Source organism: Salvelinus namaycush, chromosome 14 (assembly GCF_016432855.1).
Source record: "Salvelinus namaycush isolate Seneca chromosome 14, SaNama_1.0, whole genome shotgun sequence".
NCBI classification, from domain to species: Eukaryota; Metazoa; Chordata; class Actinopteri; order Salmoniformes; family Salmonidae; genus Salvelinus; species Salvelinus namaycush.
The window spans coordinates 8826102-8843237 of NC_052320.1; the positions used below are offsets into that span (position 1 = coordinate 8826102).

General features: G+C 42.5%; 1 protein-coding gene across 4 annotated transcripts; it reads right to left on the minus strand.

Annotated features, from left to right (window-relative positions):
- Positions 1-193: 193 nt before the first annotated feature.
- LOC120059093 (probable E3 ubiquitin-protein ligase DTX3) lies at positions 194-15915 on the minus strand. 4 transcript variants are annotated; one of them, XM_039007892.1, is made up of 7 exons: positions 15723-15915; positions 15389-15473; positions 15177-15218; positions 4255-4894; positions 3871-4084; positions 3144-3361; positions 194-2806 (listed from the first exon to the last, which is right to left on the minus strand). In XM_039007892.1, exons 3-7 carry the CDS (start codon positions 15187-15189, stop codon positions 2731-2733), a joined length of 1161 nt encoding a protein of 386 aa, XP_038863820.1. In that variant the 5' UTR covers positions 15190-15218; positions 15389-15473; positions 15723-15915; the 3' UTR covers positions 194-2730. The 4 variants fall into 4 exon arrangements, with proteins under 4 accessions (XP_038863820.1, XP_038863822.1, XP_038863821.1 ...); XM_039007894.1 differs by lacking the exon at positions 15389-15473; XM_039007893.1 differs by lacking the exon at positions 15723-15915 and having other exon boundaries at positions 15389-15716.
- Between the last annotated feature and the right edge of the window lie 1221 nt (positions 15916-17136).

The window sequence follows — 17136 nt, forward strand, 5'->3', positions numbered from 1 at the left end:
ATGCACGGCCACACCAGATACTGACTGTTACTGTTACGTTTGATTTTGACCCCCCCCCCCCCTTTGTTCAGGGACACATTCAATTTCTGTTAGTCACATGTCTGTGGAACTTGTTCAGTTTATGTCTCAGTGGTTGAATCATATGTTCATTCAAATATTTACACATGGAAATAAACGCAGTTGACAGTGAGAGGACGTTTCTTTTTTTGCTGAGTTTATATTATTTTACATCATCTGACTGCAGACAAATGATTAGGAGAAGGTAACAGAAGAGTCACTAGACCAGGACTCTCAAACCCTGTTTCTGGAGAGCTACCGTTCTGTAGGTTCATTCCAACCCTAATCAAGCACACCGGATTCTAAAAACATTGCTAGTTGATGAGCTGAATCAGGTTAGTTACAACTGGGGTTGGAGTGAAAATCTACAGGAGGGTAGCTCTCCGGGAACAGGGTTGGAGTGAAAACCTACAGGAGGGTAGCTCTCCGGGAACAGGGTTGGAGAGCACTGCACTATCTATATGCATAATTTTCTCATGCAAAATGACTCTTTCACACACAGAGCTTAATAATTTGTGAGTGAGGCTACGTCGTTGGACTGCTTTCATCTGACATATCACAGAAAAACTCATGCAGATACACATCAGTATATATATTCTCAAAAAACGGTAGAAAGCCAGATAACACAACGCTGCTGAGTCTCACCCTCCAAATAACAATTAAGACAGTCTAGTAAAAAGACATGCTTTTCATGAATTAACGTCAACATGATCCACTGTCTTCAAACTAGAATATAGGCACGCTAACAGTTAGATAAATGTATCAAAACAAGGGAACTAAATACATCACTGACAATACCGCTGTAAGGGACTGCAGGAGTTTCCTCAACATTTTCATATTACAGGTAACTATTTTGTTAATCCTAGATTATTCCCGTAGAAGACAAATGTGAATTACAGCAGATAGATACCTCATTATTTATGAGACAATCATCAAACAAACGTCTCCTGGTCAGATAGGGCTTGCATCCAAAATGGTACACTATTCCCTATACTACTTTGGACCAGAGTCCTATATTAGTGCCATACATTTGACCAGAAGCCTATGGGCACTATTACTCTATATAGGGAATAGGGTGCTATTTCAGCCGGGGTTAGAGGTAATAAATATACAGCCCTATTGTGCATTTGATTTGGTTTAAGTGGTTCGACATCACGCCCTTCTTATTTGACATCATCAAGTAAATCTGGTTATTAGAAAATGAGGAGTGCTGACTGACTGGCTGGCTGACTGGAAATCAAACTGAACTCCGTTCAAAACCTGGTCTCCTATTCGTTAAGCTTGTCAGAGTATGAGTGCTGACCTAGGATCAGGGTCCCTACTCATTCATTATGATTGAAAAGGCCACACTGATCCTACATCAGCCCTACTACTCTGAGACACTGTGAATACAGGTCCTGGGAGGGATAACATCTTAGAGTAGAGAAACAACCGAGGGGAGAGAGGAGAGAGAGAGCAAGGGACGGTCAGGAATGACAATGAATCTCATACTTAGTAGTCAGTCTATCTGGACATTCCTGGTTCATCATCTAGAACCGAACGGTGCAGCAGAGAGAGACATCAAATAGAAAACATTCTTCCTATTTAAGTAAAAAGGAGAAGAAATCAAAGGAGAGGAAGATCAAAAGGGAAATTAAGGGCTCTAAGCAAATTGACATCAACTTATAGCTACCAGGCTATTAGCTTCACGGCTGCTAACGACTAACGCCTGCCTGGCTTTGCTCCAGAGCATTCTTCCATCTACCAGTTCCCTGAAGTGGAAGCAGAGAACCACAGAATTAGAATGATCATTCTAATTCAAAAGGATAATTCTTATTCTATGCAGAGAACAACTCCCCCTCCAACAGTGACTGAACTACTGACGGACTCCCTCCCTCCTTGACAAAGTGCCTTCGAGTGCAACTCCTTTCAGAGAAATTTAATTATTTCTTTAGGAGCTTTCTATTGAAACAGACAGTACTATTCTGCCTGCCACCAACTATCTCGAGTACTGTCTTAATACAGTGTAAATAACAGGTTATTATTAACATAATTACATAAAGAAAAATATAATTATTCTACGAAGCGTACTGGACAGAGCACAAATCATGTGTTTTTAACAGGTAAATAAAGAATGTGTGTCCCAGCGTGGAAATAAACATTAATATAACAGACAAAATAGGACTATTCTTTGAACTTAGGTTTCAAAATAATATTTAAGTAGTATGTACCTCCACATTATGAATCCCTATATGATAAATACTTGGATGAGTGCAGCCAAAAACAGCTCACACAGAGATTGCACTGCACTCATTTGTATGTTCTCTTCCACACAAAGTGCTGCTGGGTTGAGCCGAACTCGGAAGATAGATAACGAGGATAGGAACATAAGGGTGAATCCTAAATTCCACTTAAGTCAAATGGTCTCCAATTGACATCAATGCATGATTAGTGAAAATTCGACTGAAGTGGAAGGTAGGAGACCCCATCGAGTGGTCTTGTAGGGATATGTGGGCCTCCACTGGGCCGTACTCCTGCGGCTGCTGTGGGGCCCAGTCACATCTCGTATTCATCCGCTGCTCTGCTGGGTCTAGGTCCAGGAGCCTGCAGCCTAGCAACCACCAGCAGCAGCAGGGCAGGATAGTCAGAGGTTCCTAAAATGTTCCTAGAATAATCATTCTAGAATCTGTACGGTCAGTCTGCAGTGATGCCTTTCTCTCTGAGTTCCTCGGTCACTCTCACCAGGTAAGTGGGGTCTGGATATCCAAAGCTGTCAGGAGAAATTAACAGAAAACCCTCAGCAGGTCAGAGAGTTGTTGTAATCACAGAAACAGCTAGAGTTCCTTCTAGAAGCAAATGCACGACAATAATCACAATTTAACCCCCCACTACATGCTCAAAACATTTATAGCTTTCTATTGATATAAACTGAAGAAAAAAAATTATGTTACATCTCATAAGAACAAACTAAGCCATATGATTCTATTTGACTTCCATTCAAGCAGTCATCAATAGCTTTTTTCACAAAAATGTAAACATGACTTGTCACATCTCACAAACATACTTAAATCTCCAATAGCGTTCAGTAAAGACATCTGTTTCCATACCAGTGTGGTCCGCCCCATAAGGAGGTCTTGTGGTGGATGTCGTTCCAGGTAATGACGTTATGCATTCCTGTGGTCATGGAGGTCCCTATGGTGAAGATGAGGCGCTGCTTGAAGGCCCGGCTGAGCAGGCCCAGGACCCGGTTCCCCTCTGGGCTGTCTGGGAGGTAAGCCACGCGGTCCGTCCCAGGGTACCTCACCCCCGGGTTAGGGTGCTCCAGCTGCAGGACCCAGGCATAATTCAGAGGAATGTTAGAAAAGAACATGAACAATTATATCCACAGAAATGAAGTAAAGTGGTATAGACATTCAATAACATTACTTCAAGCATGGACTGTATTTTATTTAACTAGGCAAGTCAGTTAAGAACAAATCCTTATTTACAATGACGGCCTACACCGGCCAAACCCGGACGACGCTGGGCCAATTGTGCGCCCCCTATGGAACTCCCAATCACAGCCGGTTGTGATACAGCCTGGATACGAACCATTAAAAGATCCAAGCTGGGATTTGTAAACATTGCTGTATTCGCCACAAATAAAAATACTAAAGAGAGATGGTTAGCAATGTAAATGATGTGTCAGATATAGGAAAACCATGAAAGGTAATGGACTAGACCAAAACTTCTTACTAGTTCCCATTTCTATACCCTTCCATGTGTCTTTAGTATACACACACACACACACACACACACACACACACACACATACATACATACATACATACTCACCGCCTGTAAACCAGGTGGGAAGCTGTAGATGATGCAGATACACCCGTAACCCTCGTGTCCTGTCAACTCCAGATCTGGGTCCCTCTCCACCATCATACACCCGGTAGCCGGCTGGGTCCCTATGAGCTGGCCGTACACCTGACGACACACAGGACACGCTCTCTTCACCTTGAAGGCCTGGTCCAGACACAACCGGCAGAATGCGTGGCCGCACCTTGGGGGGGGGGGGGGGGGGGGGGGGGGTCAAAGTGAAAGAGAGAGAACACTTTTACTTATAATTTTGAAAACATTACATAGCATCAATAGCAGTGAAGGCTGACACATTTCATGGTTTGGAAAAACCTTGAGAATTACTGAACACAAAAGTTAAATATGTAGCTATACCTCTCCAGCGTGGTCCTCTCCACCATGTCACCCATGCAGATGGAACATGAGGTGTAGTCGTCTGCTTCACTGTGGGATTGGTTATGAGAGGAGGCCATCATACTGCAGCTGACCTCCATCTTCCTCTGTCCGGATTCGTTGTGGGACGTGGAGTTGGAGAGGACCACACAGGCCTCTTCCTCCGCTGGCTTCTTATATCTCTGTTGCTGCCTCTGAGAGCGTCTGGGCTGGGGAGGCTGAGTTGGTAGCAGGCTCCCCTCTCCATCCCCCTCCAGGACCCCCACCCCAACGCAGGGCAGCAGGGACCTCTTCCGTTTAGGACCCCCATCCTGTTTGCTCATCTCTTTGCGGGCGCAGCGGCATAAGTCTATGAAGGCCTTGCGGGTCTCGTTGGAGATGGGTCCTTCCTCCATCATCCCGGGTCCTCCCCCAGAGCGGGATCCCTCTATGGGGCGTAGCCGCACTGCGCAGCAGCCTCCCCGCTCCCCTCGGCGGATGATGCCGGCGCTCAAGCCCTGCTTGTCCTGAAAGTCTATGAGCCAGGGCTGGCCGGCGGCAGCCAGGTAGTCCCACACTGCCTGGGACACCAGCACCTCGTCACTACCCTGCCCCCCGCGCACACTCATCTCATCCGATGAAACTGCATAGGGAAATACGAGAGAAACCATTAGACACATATTCAAGCCTAACAAAAGGAAAATGTCATGCTAAACTTACTGCACCGGAGGAAAATGTACAGGAAACACACAACAGAGAGACTAACATTTCAAATAATGCAGTGAACGTAGTTGTTAACATTTGCATGATAAACAATGTTAGAGAATCCCCTGCCGAGTGTGCTGTGGGACTAAGTTCCAGCAAGCAGTGTTGCCATGTTCACTGCAAATTGACCTACTTTGAAAACAATGTCACGGGTGAAAATGTATTGTTCGCGGGTTGCGGGTTTTTGGGCTAAATTGCACCTCGGGCACCATGGCATTTCTCTTAAAAATAAATAAATACTTTTTATATTTGAGATTCTTCAAAGTAACCATCCTTTGCCTTGACAGATTTTTGCACACTCTTGGCATTCTCTCAACCAGCTTCACCTGGAATACTTTTCCAACAGTGTTGAAGGACTTCCCACATATGCTGAGCACTTTTTGGCTGCTTTTCCGTCACTCTGCGGTCCAACTCATCCCAAACCATCTCAATTGGGTTGAGGTCGGGTTACTGTGAAGGCCAGGTCATCAGACGCAGCACTCTATCACTCTCCTGGAGGTATGTTGGGTAATTGTCCTGATGAAAAACAAATGACAGTCCCACTAAGCCCAAACCAGATGGGATGGCGTATCACTGCAGAATGCTGTGATAGTCGTGCTGGTTAATTGGTTAATTGTACCTCTAAATAAATCACTGACAGTGTCACCAGCAAAGCACCACCACACCATTACACCATGCTTCTCAGTGGGAACCACACATGCAGAGATCATCCGTTCACCTACTCTGCGTCTCACAAAGACACGGTGGTTGGTACCAAAAATCTCACATTTGGACTCATCAGACCACAGGACAGATTTCCACCTGTCTAATGTTCATTGCGCGTGTTTCTTGGCCCAAGTAAGTCTCTTCTTATTGCAGTCCCTCCAGGATTGTGCGATACTGCGATCGCATAATTCAATGCAAAAATCAACCAATCAGTGCATATTATGCAAGAGCTCACAATTTTGACCAATCCCCACACTTTTAGCGCATAAAAGGGTCCAATCAAAAGCGGGTTAGTAATTTTGACCAATTACTGCACGGTTACCGTGGAAAAAGGCCCAATTCAACCACAAGTTTTTTCCCCCTGGCCTGTCAGCGTGCGAAGATGGCTGATTGTTGATGGCTGACAGGCAGTACAATGACCAGAAATCAATCTCATTTGCCAACAAAAATAACAGTTAAAAGACCAATTTCCAAATGTTTTACATGGAAGTGGGGGGAAATTGTTTTGCTGAAAGTTGACAATCAACAGTCACTTCGAATCCGCAAAGCATATGGAAATGTCAGAACAGTTCCCACAGCAGCAGCAGATCTCCATGACTGACGTGGTAGCAGGGAAGACCGGCAAGCACTGAAAGAATCAAGGTGAGTGGCGTTTTACTCAAACTTTTACTCCGCTGACCTTGGCTTTAGTAGGGTGGTCGGCACTCTGCTCTCCCCAGTCTGTCTATGGAGAGCACGGCTCAAAGCACTGAGTGCAATTTGTCAGCTTTGCCGTTTAAAACTCTGTAAAAATTAATACGGATCACGAAAACACAATCTTTGTTGTTTTTTTTTTTTTTAGAAATTGTAATATTGTTTAAAAGGTACCTGGTATCCACCACCTACTGGAAAAGTACTTGGGAGATGTCTACCTGAAGGTGAAGGAAGAACTCAAGCAACAACTTGCAGGGAAGCCAGTGACAGTCATCATTGATGAAACTCCAGATGTTAAACGAAGATGCATACTATACATCCTCATCGCACCACTTGAAAAGGATGCGACCTCGGGATAATTATTGCCTACCTCGTAGAGACAGTGTTTCTGGAGCAGTGCAACCATTCAACAGTTTCCATTTCTGCAAACCTTTTGATCAGCTGAACCCATTCATGCTAAGTTCTTCGCATATGTTTTACCAGTCAGGGACAGGCAGAATAAGTTCTCAGCAGGGCAGTTGGGCCTCTACAAGGGGTTCATAGAGATGGAAACACAGATATGATTTCAATCTACATGCCTTCTACATTTGCTTAAATCATTGTCATTTATATCATTGTAATTATGCAGAAAAAGGTGACCTACATTTTTTGTAAGCCGCGATGTCATTTCACAGTGAGTATAAGTAATATTTCTTCTGTTCCTCTTTTTTATTCCTTGTCATTCACAGGTGTGTGGCCGAAGTGCACCACAGTCTGTAGAGAAACTCCATGAGATGTTACAAAACCAAGAGCAGGTTCAGTCGCTGCAGATTCAGCTGAACATCATGACAGACAAGTGTAAAGTCATCCTGCAGCTTCTCAACATCTTCCAGAGCAGACGCCCCGTGAAAACAAAGATCTTTCACTATTTAGAGGACTTGCAGATGAACATTGTGGCCAACAAATAACTACAGTATGAGGCTTGTTCACACTACTTTGATGCAGTTGACGACTTACCCTTTGCTGTGAGCACTGTTGAAGAGGCATACAGCAATGTAGAGGAAAAAATGACTAAGGACATGTCAGATGGACAGCCTGCCATGGAGTTCCTCCAAGAAGTTAGGATGTTTGATCCATGTCACATTGAGTTTATGGATGACAGTGTCCAGCTACAAGGCTATTCCATGCTTCAGTAAGGTACCGAGAGATGAACTGGGTGCCTACTTGACCAATGTAGGACCAGCAGCACTGAGAGCCACAGTGAGTGGGGTGGTGTATTTAGATATCTTCTGGGATACACTTCAAGAGAGTCTTCCTGTGCTGAGCACCCTGGCCAAACGCTACAAAGATGCAGTCTCAAACTCAGCTGATGCTGAGCGAAGCAACAGTATCTACAAGCTTGAGTTGTCCAGCCGTAGGCAATCAACCTCTTAACAACCTACGAGCCTTGGTCTTCATGTATCACAACTAACGACTCCGCAGTGGAGCAATTGATATGGAGGAGGATAGGGAGGATGAAATGAATGATTACATTGAGATATAGGCCTAGATGAGCTTGGCCCTTGGGCATCCCTCACCTCTCGTTATGTTCAGAAAAAAAAACAGCCCAAAAGATCACTTTGTCTCTAATTATTTTCACGGAAGATGAACTTGAGATATGTTTTAATTTCAGATTGGACCCTAGGTGTTTCTTTTGTCCTAGTTTATTATTTTTTAGTACCTCCAGATTATGGGGGCAATCCGCAAATAAGACATTATATCTCAAATTCATGTCAAATTCAAGTTATGTTGGAACTCTAAGCTAGCTTCCACCCCTTTTTTTCTTCAGAAAAATAGCTGTTTTTCAGCATTTTTGGCCGCAGAAATCACAAAACAATGTCGCGAAATCCTGGAGGGACTGTTAGTGTCATTTAGTAGTGGTTTCTTTGCAGTAATTCAATATGTGGGAACTCATTCAACACTGGAAAAGCACTCCAGGTGAAGCTGGTTGAGAGAATGCCAATAGGGTGCAAAGCTGACGTCAAGGTAAAGGGTGGCTACTTTGAATAATCTAAAATATATTTTGATTTGTTTCACACTTTGTTACTACATGATTCCATGTGTTATTTCATAGTTTTGATGTCTTCACGATTATTCTACAAAAAATAAATAGTAAAAATAAAGATTTTTTTTGAATGAGTAGGCGTGTCCAAACTTTTGACTGGTACCGTGTGTGTATATATATAATATATATTTCACTGTGATCTGCTGCTGACTACAAGGCAGTGAGCAGGCTGTTACTGAGTGAGTGAGTGGTGGAGAGCCAAAGGGATGTGTGTGCGTTGAGAGTGTGCAGCAGCAGGGGCAGCTGAGTCAAAGAGACAGAGCAGCATGCGCACACATAATGACAACTTTTTACCAGTTGTAGGTAGGCTATTTAGATCGGTTATTATGGAGACACTCTTTTTCCATAAAACATATTAACGTGATATAACTGATATAATGGTGACAAAGCATTGGAAAAGGACTTTAGGCGCACTAGAGCTCTTTAGATCAATTCGCTCAGAGGTGGTTTAATGTAACCTGCATTCTAAATGTTGACTTTTCTTATGGATAACCGCATCAAGCGAAGGGTTTTACTTATGCTCAGTTTTTAGGGTCTGGAGCGCTGCGAGGTGGAAATTTGAAATGGAAGTTATGGAACTCCCTCGCGTGCTCGTGTTATGGGGGGTAAAGGTCCACAATGAAAAATTACATTAAAATGTGGAGAACGATGGGCTACATCTGCTGGCAATCAAGTAGGCTATTCATTTCTCTATGTCATTGCAGGTTACTGTTGCCTACCATTAGATACAATAAATATGTTAAAATTACTATATCACCGGAGTCATTGCAAATCAATTTGTGCCTCGTGTATCTGGCAAACAGATTTCATAAATAGCCTGTAATTCAGGTTGATGTTGTAGCCTTGTGTTATTATGCATTTATTCATGGCCATATTTTGTTAATTGAAGTGGAAGTTATCAATTGTGATCAAGGTCACAGCTATATCGCGCAATGTATCATTCTCCACGTCTAATGTCAGTTTCATTGTGGACTTTTCCATAAAATTAGATTTTGGCATGTTGGCCTATCAGGGGCTATAGGCCACCTGCATCTAGCTCAGTAAACCATGGAAAAGTTGAATTGCAATTATAAACCCAGATTTTAGTCAGAAGCCTATGTCTATTGAAATAAGTCAATCTCACAAACATGCCATTTATAATGGTTTGTTGTCTCAATCTGGCACAATTTCCAGAAAATAAACTAACATTTGTTTTTTGAAGTGCTTCTTGCACAGAGATTGAGATCTTCTGTCCAACTTGCATCACTCAAACTCGCTTGCGGGATTTATCTATAGTTACGCACAAACAGGATTTATTTACAATTATAAACTGGGTGGTTTGAGCCCTGAATGCTGATTGGTTGAAAGCCATGGTATATCAGATGTGTACCACGGAAAAGACAAAAAGGTACTTTTTCCTGTTCTAATTACGTTGGATAACAGTTTATAATAGCAATAAGTCACCTCAGGGGTTTGTGTTATATGGCCAATAAACCACAGCTGAGGGCCATGTTCCTTAGACATGGTATATTGGTCCTACTGTATACCACACCTCCTGTGGCGTTATTGCTTAATCATAGCAGTCAAAACAAGTTAAAATCGACATCCATTGATGGAATTTTTCTATTTAAACTTTTATTGAACTAGGCAAGTCAGTTAATAAGAACAAATTCTTATTTACAATGACGGCCTACCCTGGCCAAACCCGGACGACGCTGGGCAAATGGGACTCCCAATCACGGCCGGTTGTGATACAGCCTGGAATCGAACCATGGTCTGTAGTGACACCTGAGATGCAGTGCCTTAGATTGCTGCGCCACTCAGGAGAGTTTAATAAGGGTGATTTATCTTTACCCATGCAACATTTTTAAACTTGCAAGAATTATTATTTGATGGAAAAACAAATTTTGCTTCTTAGCCTACGTCATTCATAATGACGTCAATATTCCTTCTTAATTCACTCGATAACATTATGGAAAAAAGGTTTACTGGATAAATGTGGGTTTTCAGAAGTCATCGGGCTAGGAATTTTAGCTGGACCTGGCAACCCTGCCAGCATGTTGTTTACAATGAGTGTACAAAACATTAGGAACATTCCATGACAGACTGACCAAGTTAAAACGATTGATGTCACCTGTTAAATCCATTTCAATCAGTGTAGATGAAGAGGAGGAGACAGGTTATAGAAAGATTGGTAAGCCTTTAGACAATTGAGACATGGATTGTGTATGTGTGCCATTCACATGGTGAATGGGCTGCTCGGCTTTTCACGGTCAACAGTTCGTATCAAAAATGGTCCAGCACATGTGGAACGCTTTCGACACCTTGTAGAGTCCATGCTCGGACAAATTGAGGCTGTTCAAATTGAGGGCAAAAGTTATTCCTAATGTCAGATGCTCATAGCTAGCCCGGTACTACTCAGACAGGACCGCTGCACGCTCCTGCAAGGGTATACATATATGGCTCTGAGCCTGACAGTGTTATCATGGGTGGAATTATGTGCATGGAAGTTGTAGTTGGTGTTTAACTTGGCTTTGTGTGAGTCATAATATAACAATGTTATGTATGCTATCCACTTTAAAATGTACCTCTGCATTAGGTTACTTTCCTTCATATAAATACACTCCTTTCTTACACTGCCATTGTTAATTCCTTGTTAGCAAAAATGTCATTAGCCTACTGTACAATGTAATATACAGTTGAAGTCAGAAGTTTACATACATTTAGGTTGGAGTCATTAAAACTCGTTTTTCAACCACTCCACAAATTTCTTGTTAACAAACTATAGTTTTGGCAAGTCGGTTAGGACATCTACTTTGTGCATGACAGGTAATTTTTCCAACAATTGTTTACAGATTATTTCACTGTATCACAATACCAGTGGGTCAGAAGTTTACATACACTAAGTTGACTGTGCCTTTACACAGCTTGGAAAATTCCAGAAAATGATGTCATGGCTTTAGAAGATTCTGATAGGCTAATTGACACAATTTGAGTCAATTGGAGGTGTACCTGTGGATGTATCTCAAGGTCTACCTTCAAACTCAGTGCCTCTTTGCTTGACATCATGGGAAAATCAAAAGAAATCAGCCAAGACCTCAGAAAAATAAAGTTCACCTCCACAAGTCTGGTTCATCCTTGGGCGCAATTTCCAAACGCCTGAAGGTACCGCGTTCATCTGTACAAACAATAGTACACAAGTATAAACACCATGGAATGACGCAGTCATCATACCGCTCAGGAAGCAGACGCGTTCTGTCTCCTAGAGATGAACGTACTTTGGTGTGAAAGGTGCAATCCCAGAACAACAGCAAAGGACCTTGTGAAGATGCTGGAGGAAACAGGTACAAAAGTATCTATATCCACAGTAAAACGAGTCCTATATCAACATAACCTGAAAGGCCGCTCAGCAAGAAAGAAGCCACTGCTCCAAAACCGCCATAAAAAAGCCAGACTACGGTTTGAAACTGCACAAAGATCATACTTCTTGGAGAAATGTCCTTTGGTCTGATGAAACAAAAATAGAACTGTTTGGCCATAATGACCATCATTACGTTTGGAGGAAAAAAGGGGATGCTTGCAAGCCGAAGAACACCATCCCAACCGTGAAGCACAGGGGTGGTAGCATCATGTTATGGGGGTGCTTTGCTGCAGGAGGGACTGGTTCACTTCACAAAATAGATGGCTTCATGAGGGAGGAAAATTATGTGGATATATTCGAGCAACAACTTCCTGACGGATGTCTTGAGATAAAGCTTGGTCGCAAATGGGTCTTCCAAATGGACAATGGCCCCAAGCATACTTCCAAAGTTGTGGCAAAATGGCTTAAGAACAACAAAGTCAAGGTATTGGAGTGGCCATCACAAAGCCCTGACCTCAATCCTATAGAAAATTTGTGGGCAGAACTGAAAAAGCGTGTGCGAGCAAGGAGGCCTACAAACCTGACTCAGTTACACCTGCTCTGTCAGGAAGAATGGGCCAAACTTCACCCAACTTATTGTGGGTAGCTTGTGGAAGGCTACCCAAAACATTTGACCCAAGTTAAACAATTTAAAGGCAATGCTACCAAATACTAATTGAGTGTATGTAAACTTCTGACCCACTGGGAATGTGATGAAAGAAATATAAGCTGAAATAAATCATTCTCTCTACTATTATTCTGACATTTCACATTCTTAAAATAAAGTGCTGATCCTAACTGACCTAAGACAGGGAATTTTTACTAGGATTACATGTCAGGAATTGTGAAAAACTGAGTTTAAATGTATTTGGCTAAGGTGTATGTAAACTTCCGACTTCAACTGTATGCATAGTAGATACAGTCCTTGTTATAAAGTATTTCTGTGTAACAGCTTACGGTTTATTGCTGCAGTGTATTATCACATAGAGTCCTTCATATTGTGCTATTGGAGTTCTAGGCCATGACATGGTTCTAGCTCATTCATGTCCTTCCACTACTCTGCTCTATCCCTTGTAGCCTGTATATGAATATTCCCAATTCCTTTCTCTGCACCTTTCAGAACCATCCCCATGTACATCTTCTCCTATGTGTGAACACAAATTCCCTGTGTGTCAACTCTTGGGCTTCTTTATTCCCCTCTAACCGGGGGCGGTGTCGGTGAGTCACAACCCAGTCAAATACGTAGAGCCGGGTTGCTCTCTTTCAAACAGTTTCTATTGTGTTTCATCTTCTCATTTCATCCAGTCCCATGTTATCTGTGACCTGTACTAATATGTTGGAAAAACTGCACAGGAGACACGCAGGGGACAGAGAGACAGTTTCATACATCCCCCTCATAATCAACAGTGGCTTGTGTTCAAGGCAAGCCACTCATGAATAGAGAACATGTCAAGTGAAATACTGAACTTAATAGCCAACATCAGAAACAGAATTTAATGGGATCAGTGAGTTTGGCTACTCTCATATTCTAAATGACTCCAACTTCAGTTCATTAAACTTTAAAATGGAAATCATAGAATTGACTCCCCCCTACTCTTTACCCAAATCTCAGCCATAACAGTGCAACAATGCAATGCAGTGTGAGTTTACTAGCCTACCACAACGATCGTGACATGATGACAAAGTAATGAGATATGAGAAGCCCACACATATCCTATACGCAGCTTCCAATCAGTGCGTATAGATGTACTGTTAGAGCAAAAATTAAACATGCAGCCAGGTCAAAACATTGAATTATGGATGTCCTCGGAACTGTTCAGTGATGTAATCACTTATTTCTGCGGGTACATTGCTGCTATTCGGCCTATGCTGCATGGAGAAGGGAGGATTTGCGGCACGCAATTCAGGGAGTTCCTGCATCTGTAGGAACCTCTCTTTAAACTTCTATTGGCCCATTTTTAAGCTAGGACAGAAAGGAGGTGGGGCGCTCCAATACAGTAGGTACCATAAAGTTGAATCACAACCTCCGATAAACCCCACAGAAGAAGGGCCGAGGGCGACAACGGTAGACGGTGTCCTTTACCACCGCCTGTCGGTCACTAACTAGCAAGCATGCTAGCTCACTGTGTAGCCACACCTCTCGCCTAGTGTGTACCGGTCAGAGTAGCTAGCAGGAGGCGAGGGTCTGTGTACCGGTCAGAGTAGCTAGCAGGAGGCGAGGTTCTGTGTACCGGTCAGAGTAGCTAGCAGGAGGCGAGGGTCTGTGTACCGGTCAGAGTAGCTAGCAGGAGGCGAGGGTCTGTCCGGCACGGTTTTCCCGCAGGTCTGTTAATGAAGGTGAGTGCAGGTGTTCGGCAGGCGGGTGGGAAGGTCACTGTCTACCAGTGTCGCCTCTTAGCTAGTAAGAGGTCCGATACATAGCAGCCAGGAGGTGGGGGCGAAAAACTCAGATAATACCACAGACAGAAGGGGAAATCCAGACACATCACAGGGGCTATAAAGACAGAAGGGGAAATCCAGACACATCACAGGGGCAGTAAAGCTGAAGCATCATTTTAGAATGTGCTCACCACCAATATAGTGCACTAAGTTATATAGACTTGTCGCTTTGCTAAAGTTTTTTTTTTTTTTTTAATGGCGTTGTTAGGAGTGCACGGTTGAATTGAGTTTGGGAACATATGCACTTCAAAGAAGGCGTTCCCTAACGGAAATATGCAAATACATGCTACAATGCGCCAATAGGATCTCGCTAACTCCTGCTTAGCTTTGCCCACCTCCTTGCTTGTTCTGCCCACTATGCTTCATACTCCCACTATAAAAATGACACACATTAACTATCTTGGGTTAGTTATAAATATCTTTGATAATACTTTTATTTCCCTTTTGACACACTATTGTTTGCATGAGAAAATGAGAGCTAGCGCCAAATGATTCGCCAAAGCAAGGTTGATGCACTGCTAGACAACAGACCTGTTAAAATGTAGGAATATCGCTAATCGCAAACCGTTACAAAGTAACAACTGTGTAGCGAACATGTTTGTTTCCATATGGAGCGCGTGTGTTTAGTGTCAGTGGTCGCGGCACACCTCAAAGCTACAACAGGCTGGCAGACAGTAGTTATCGCGACACTACTGAAAGGAACGTATCCGCTGTTCTGAAATGCAGACTGAGTAAACAAAGGAAACTGCGCCTACCTCAATCCGATCCTCTATCCATCAACACGTTTAGCTGTTAGCTATATTTTACCTCTGACAGTCGTATGAAACAAGTGTAAATAAATATGATTTATTAGATGGTTACCTTGCGATCCCATATATTCCCTTCAATCGAGAAAATATCCCCCTGTTGAACACAGAGAAAAACTGAAGTAGTAAACATTGACACACGTCAGATTACATTCGCTTACTTTAGAATTCAGCAGCGAGGAACCAAACGATTCTGTTCAAATTCCTAAGTGGCACGTCCATAATCATTTTACTAAATAGAATGCGGCGTGGGGTAAATTGTCTCACCTTTTGCCGTAGCTGTCAGATGAGTTTTAGAGATTATGGAACTAGCTACACCATCTTCCATTGGACGAGGCCTGAAAATCGTGTACTGCAGTGGATATGTTGATAAGTATTTTGTAGTCAAGACATACTTAATATCCACTCTAAGCTATCCGTAACGTTAACTAACAATTCATCCGAGTCCCCTTCTCGCTCGCTACTGGAGTTTGACTTCCTATTTCCACGTCCTTGAGACAGACTACTAGAACATCAACCCCTACTTACACACTAGGCTACGATTCCATGTTAGCTGTTTCATTCGGCTTGTGACAGCTGCGTACTCAAGACAAATACTTACAGAAATTGTTTGCACTTCCAACCATGTCTTAGCCTTTAAAGTCCATGACCGTGTTTGAGAGCATCATGTCCACGATGCATTGTGGGTAAATGGTGAACGATTGACTGATCTACAAATAATAATGAGTGGTTTTTTTATGAAGCAAGGTGATTTGTAGACCAGTCAGTCGGTAGTCTTCTGCAATGTCGATCGAGCTCAATGTCTGACAGTTTAATGACGAGACAAACATAAGCAGGAAGTTCGTCATAAGAACCCTCTGTGATTGGTAAAAAACATTTAGGCAAGGGTGTGATGGGACTGAATCATCTTCTTGAGCAATTCAGGGAAATCCACAGACGCACTTCTAAGCACACATAATGTATTTGTAGCACATGCATTACCTGAGTGAAACGCCCTATTTAACAATGTAAGATTGGGCAAGTCCATGGAGTGGAATTCTCTCTGTCTCTCTCTCACACACACGGGCCGGTACAGGTACACCATGCCATTAGGTTCCAGACCGCAAGGTAGAGGTTGTGGCATGAACCAACTACTATATCTATTGGCCTTCAGAAAGGTCTCCCTCGCAATTCAATATTGTAAGTCCCTCAAGCAACTCTGGGGCACAGGCACCTATCCCACTCTAGCCTCAACCAGGCTTTCACCTCAACTTTGGGATGAAACAACGTGAGCGAGGCCTGAAAGCCGAGGCTGATCCCACTAACAATAATGTAGAATATGAAGGAGGGCAGCTAGTCCCGAAGTGGCGATGTTTTACATTGTGTATAGCATAGCCATTCACATATACACAGAAAAAAATAACACAATATCCCTTGTCTGTCACAAATGTTGAATAAAATTATATTTGAACTTACTCTACAGATTGTCCGTGGGGTTGGTCCTTCACCTGGTCGAAATTTGAGACAAAATATCTACAGGAAAGTATTATTAAACCAACTTCAAAACCAGTGGTGTAAAGTACTTCAGTAAAAATAATTTAAAGTACTTCTTAAGTCGTTTTTTGGGGCTTCTGTATTTTACTATTTATATTTTCAACAACTTTTCCTTTTACTCCACAACATTCCTAAAGAAAATACTTTTTACTCCATAAATTTTCCTTGACACCCAAAAGTACTATTTACATTTTGAAAGCTTAAAAGGACAGGAAAATGGTCCAATTCACACACTTATCAAGAGAACATCCCTGGTCATCCCCACTGCCTCTGATCTGGTGGACTCAATAAACACAAATACTTCATTTGTAAATTATGTCTGAGTGTTGGAGTGTGCCCTTGGCTATCTATAAATTTAAAAAACAAGACAATTGTGCCATTTGGTTTGCCTAATATAAGTTATTTTAAATTATTTATACTTTTACTTTTGATACTTAAGTATATTTTTGCAATTACATTTACTTTTGATACTTAAGTATATT

Coding starts and splice junctions, on each gene's coding strand:
- LOC120059093 (XM_039007891.1), bottom strand. CDS start 15,747: ATGGTTGGAAGTGCAAACAATTTCT. Junction 4,895..15,722: donor TGGAAGTGCAAACAATTTCT/GTAAGTATTTGT, acceptor TTCCCTATGCAG/TTTCATCGGATGAGATGAGT. Junction 3,362..3,870: donor TCCCACCTGGTTTACAGGCG/GTGAGTATGTAT, acceptor TGGGTCCTGCAG/CTGGAGCACCCTAACCCGGG.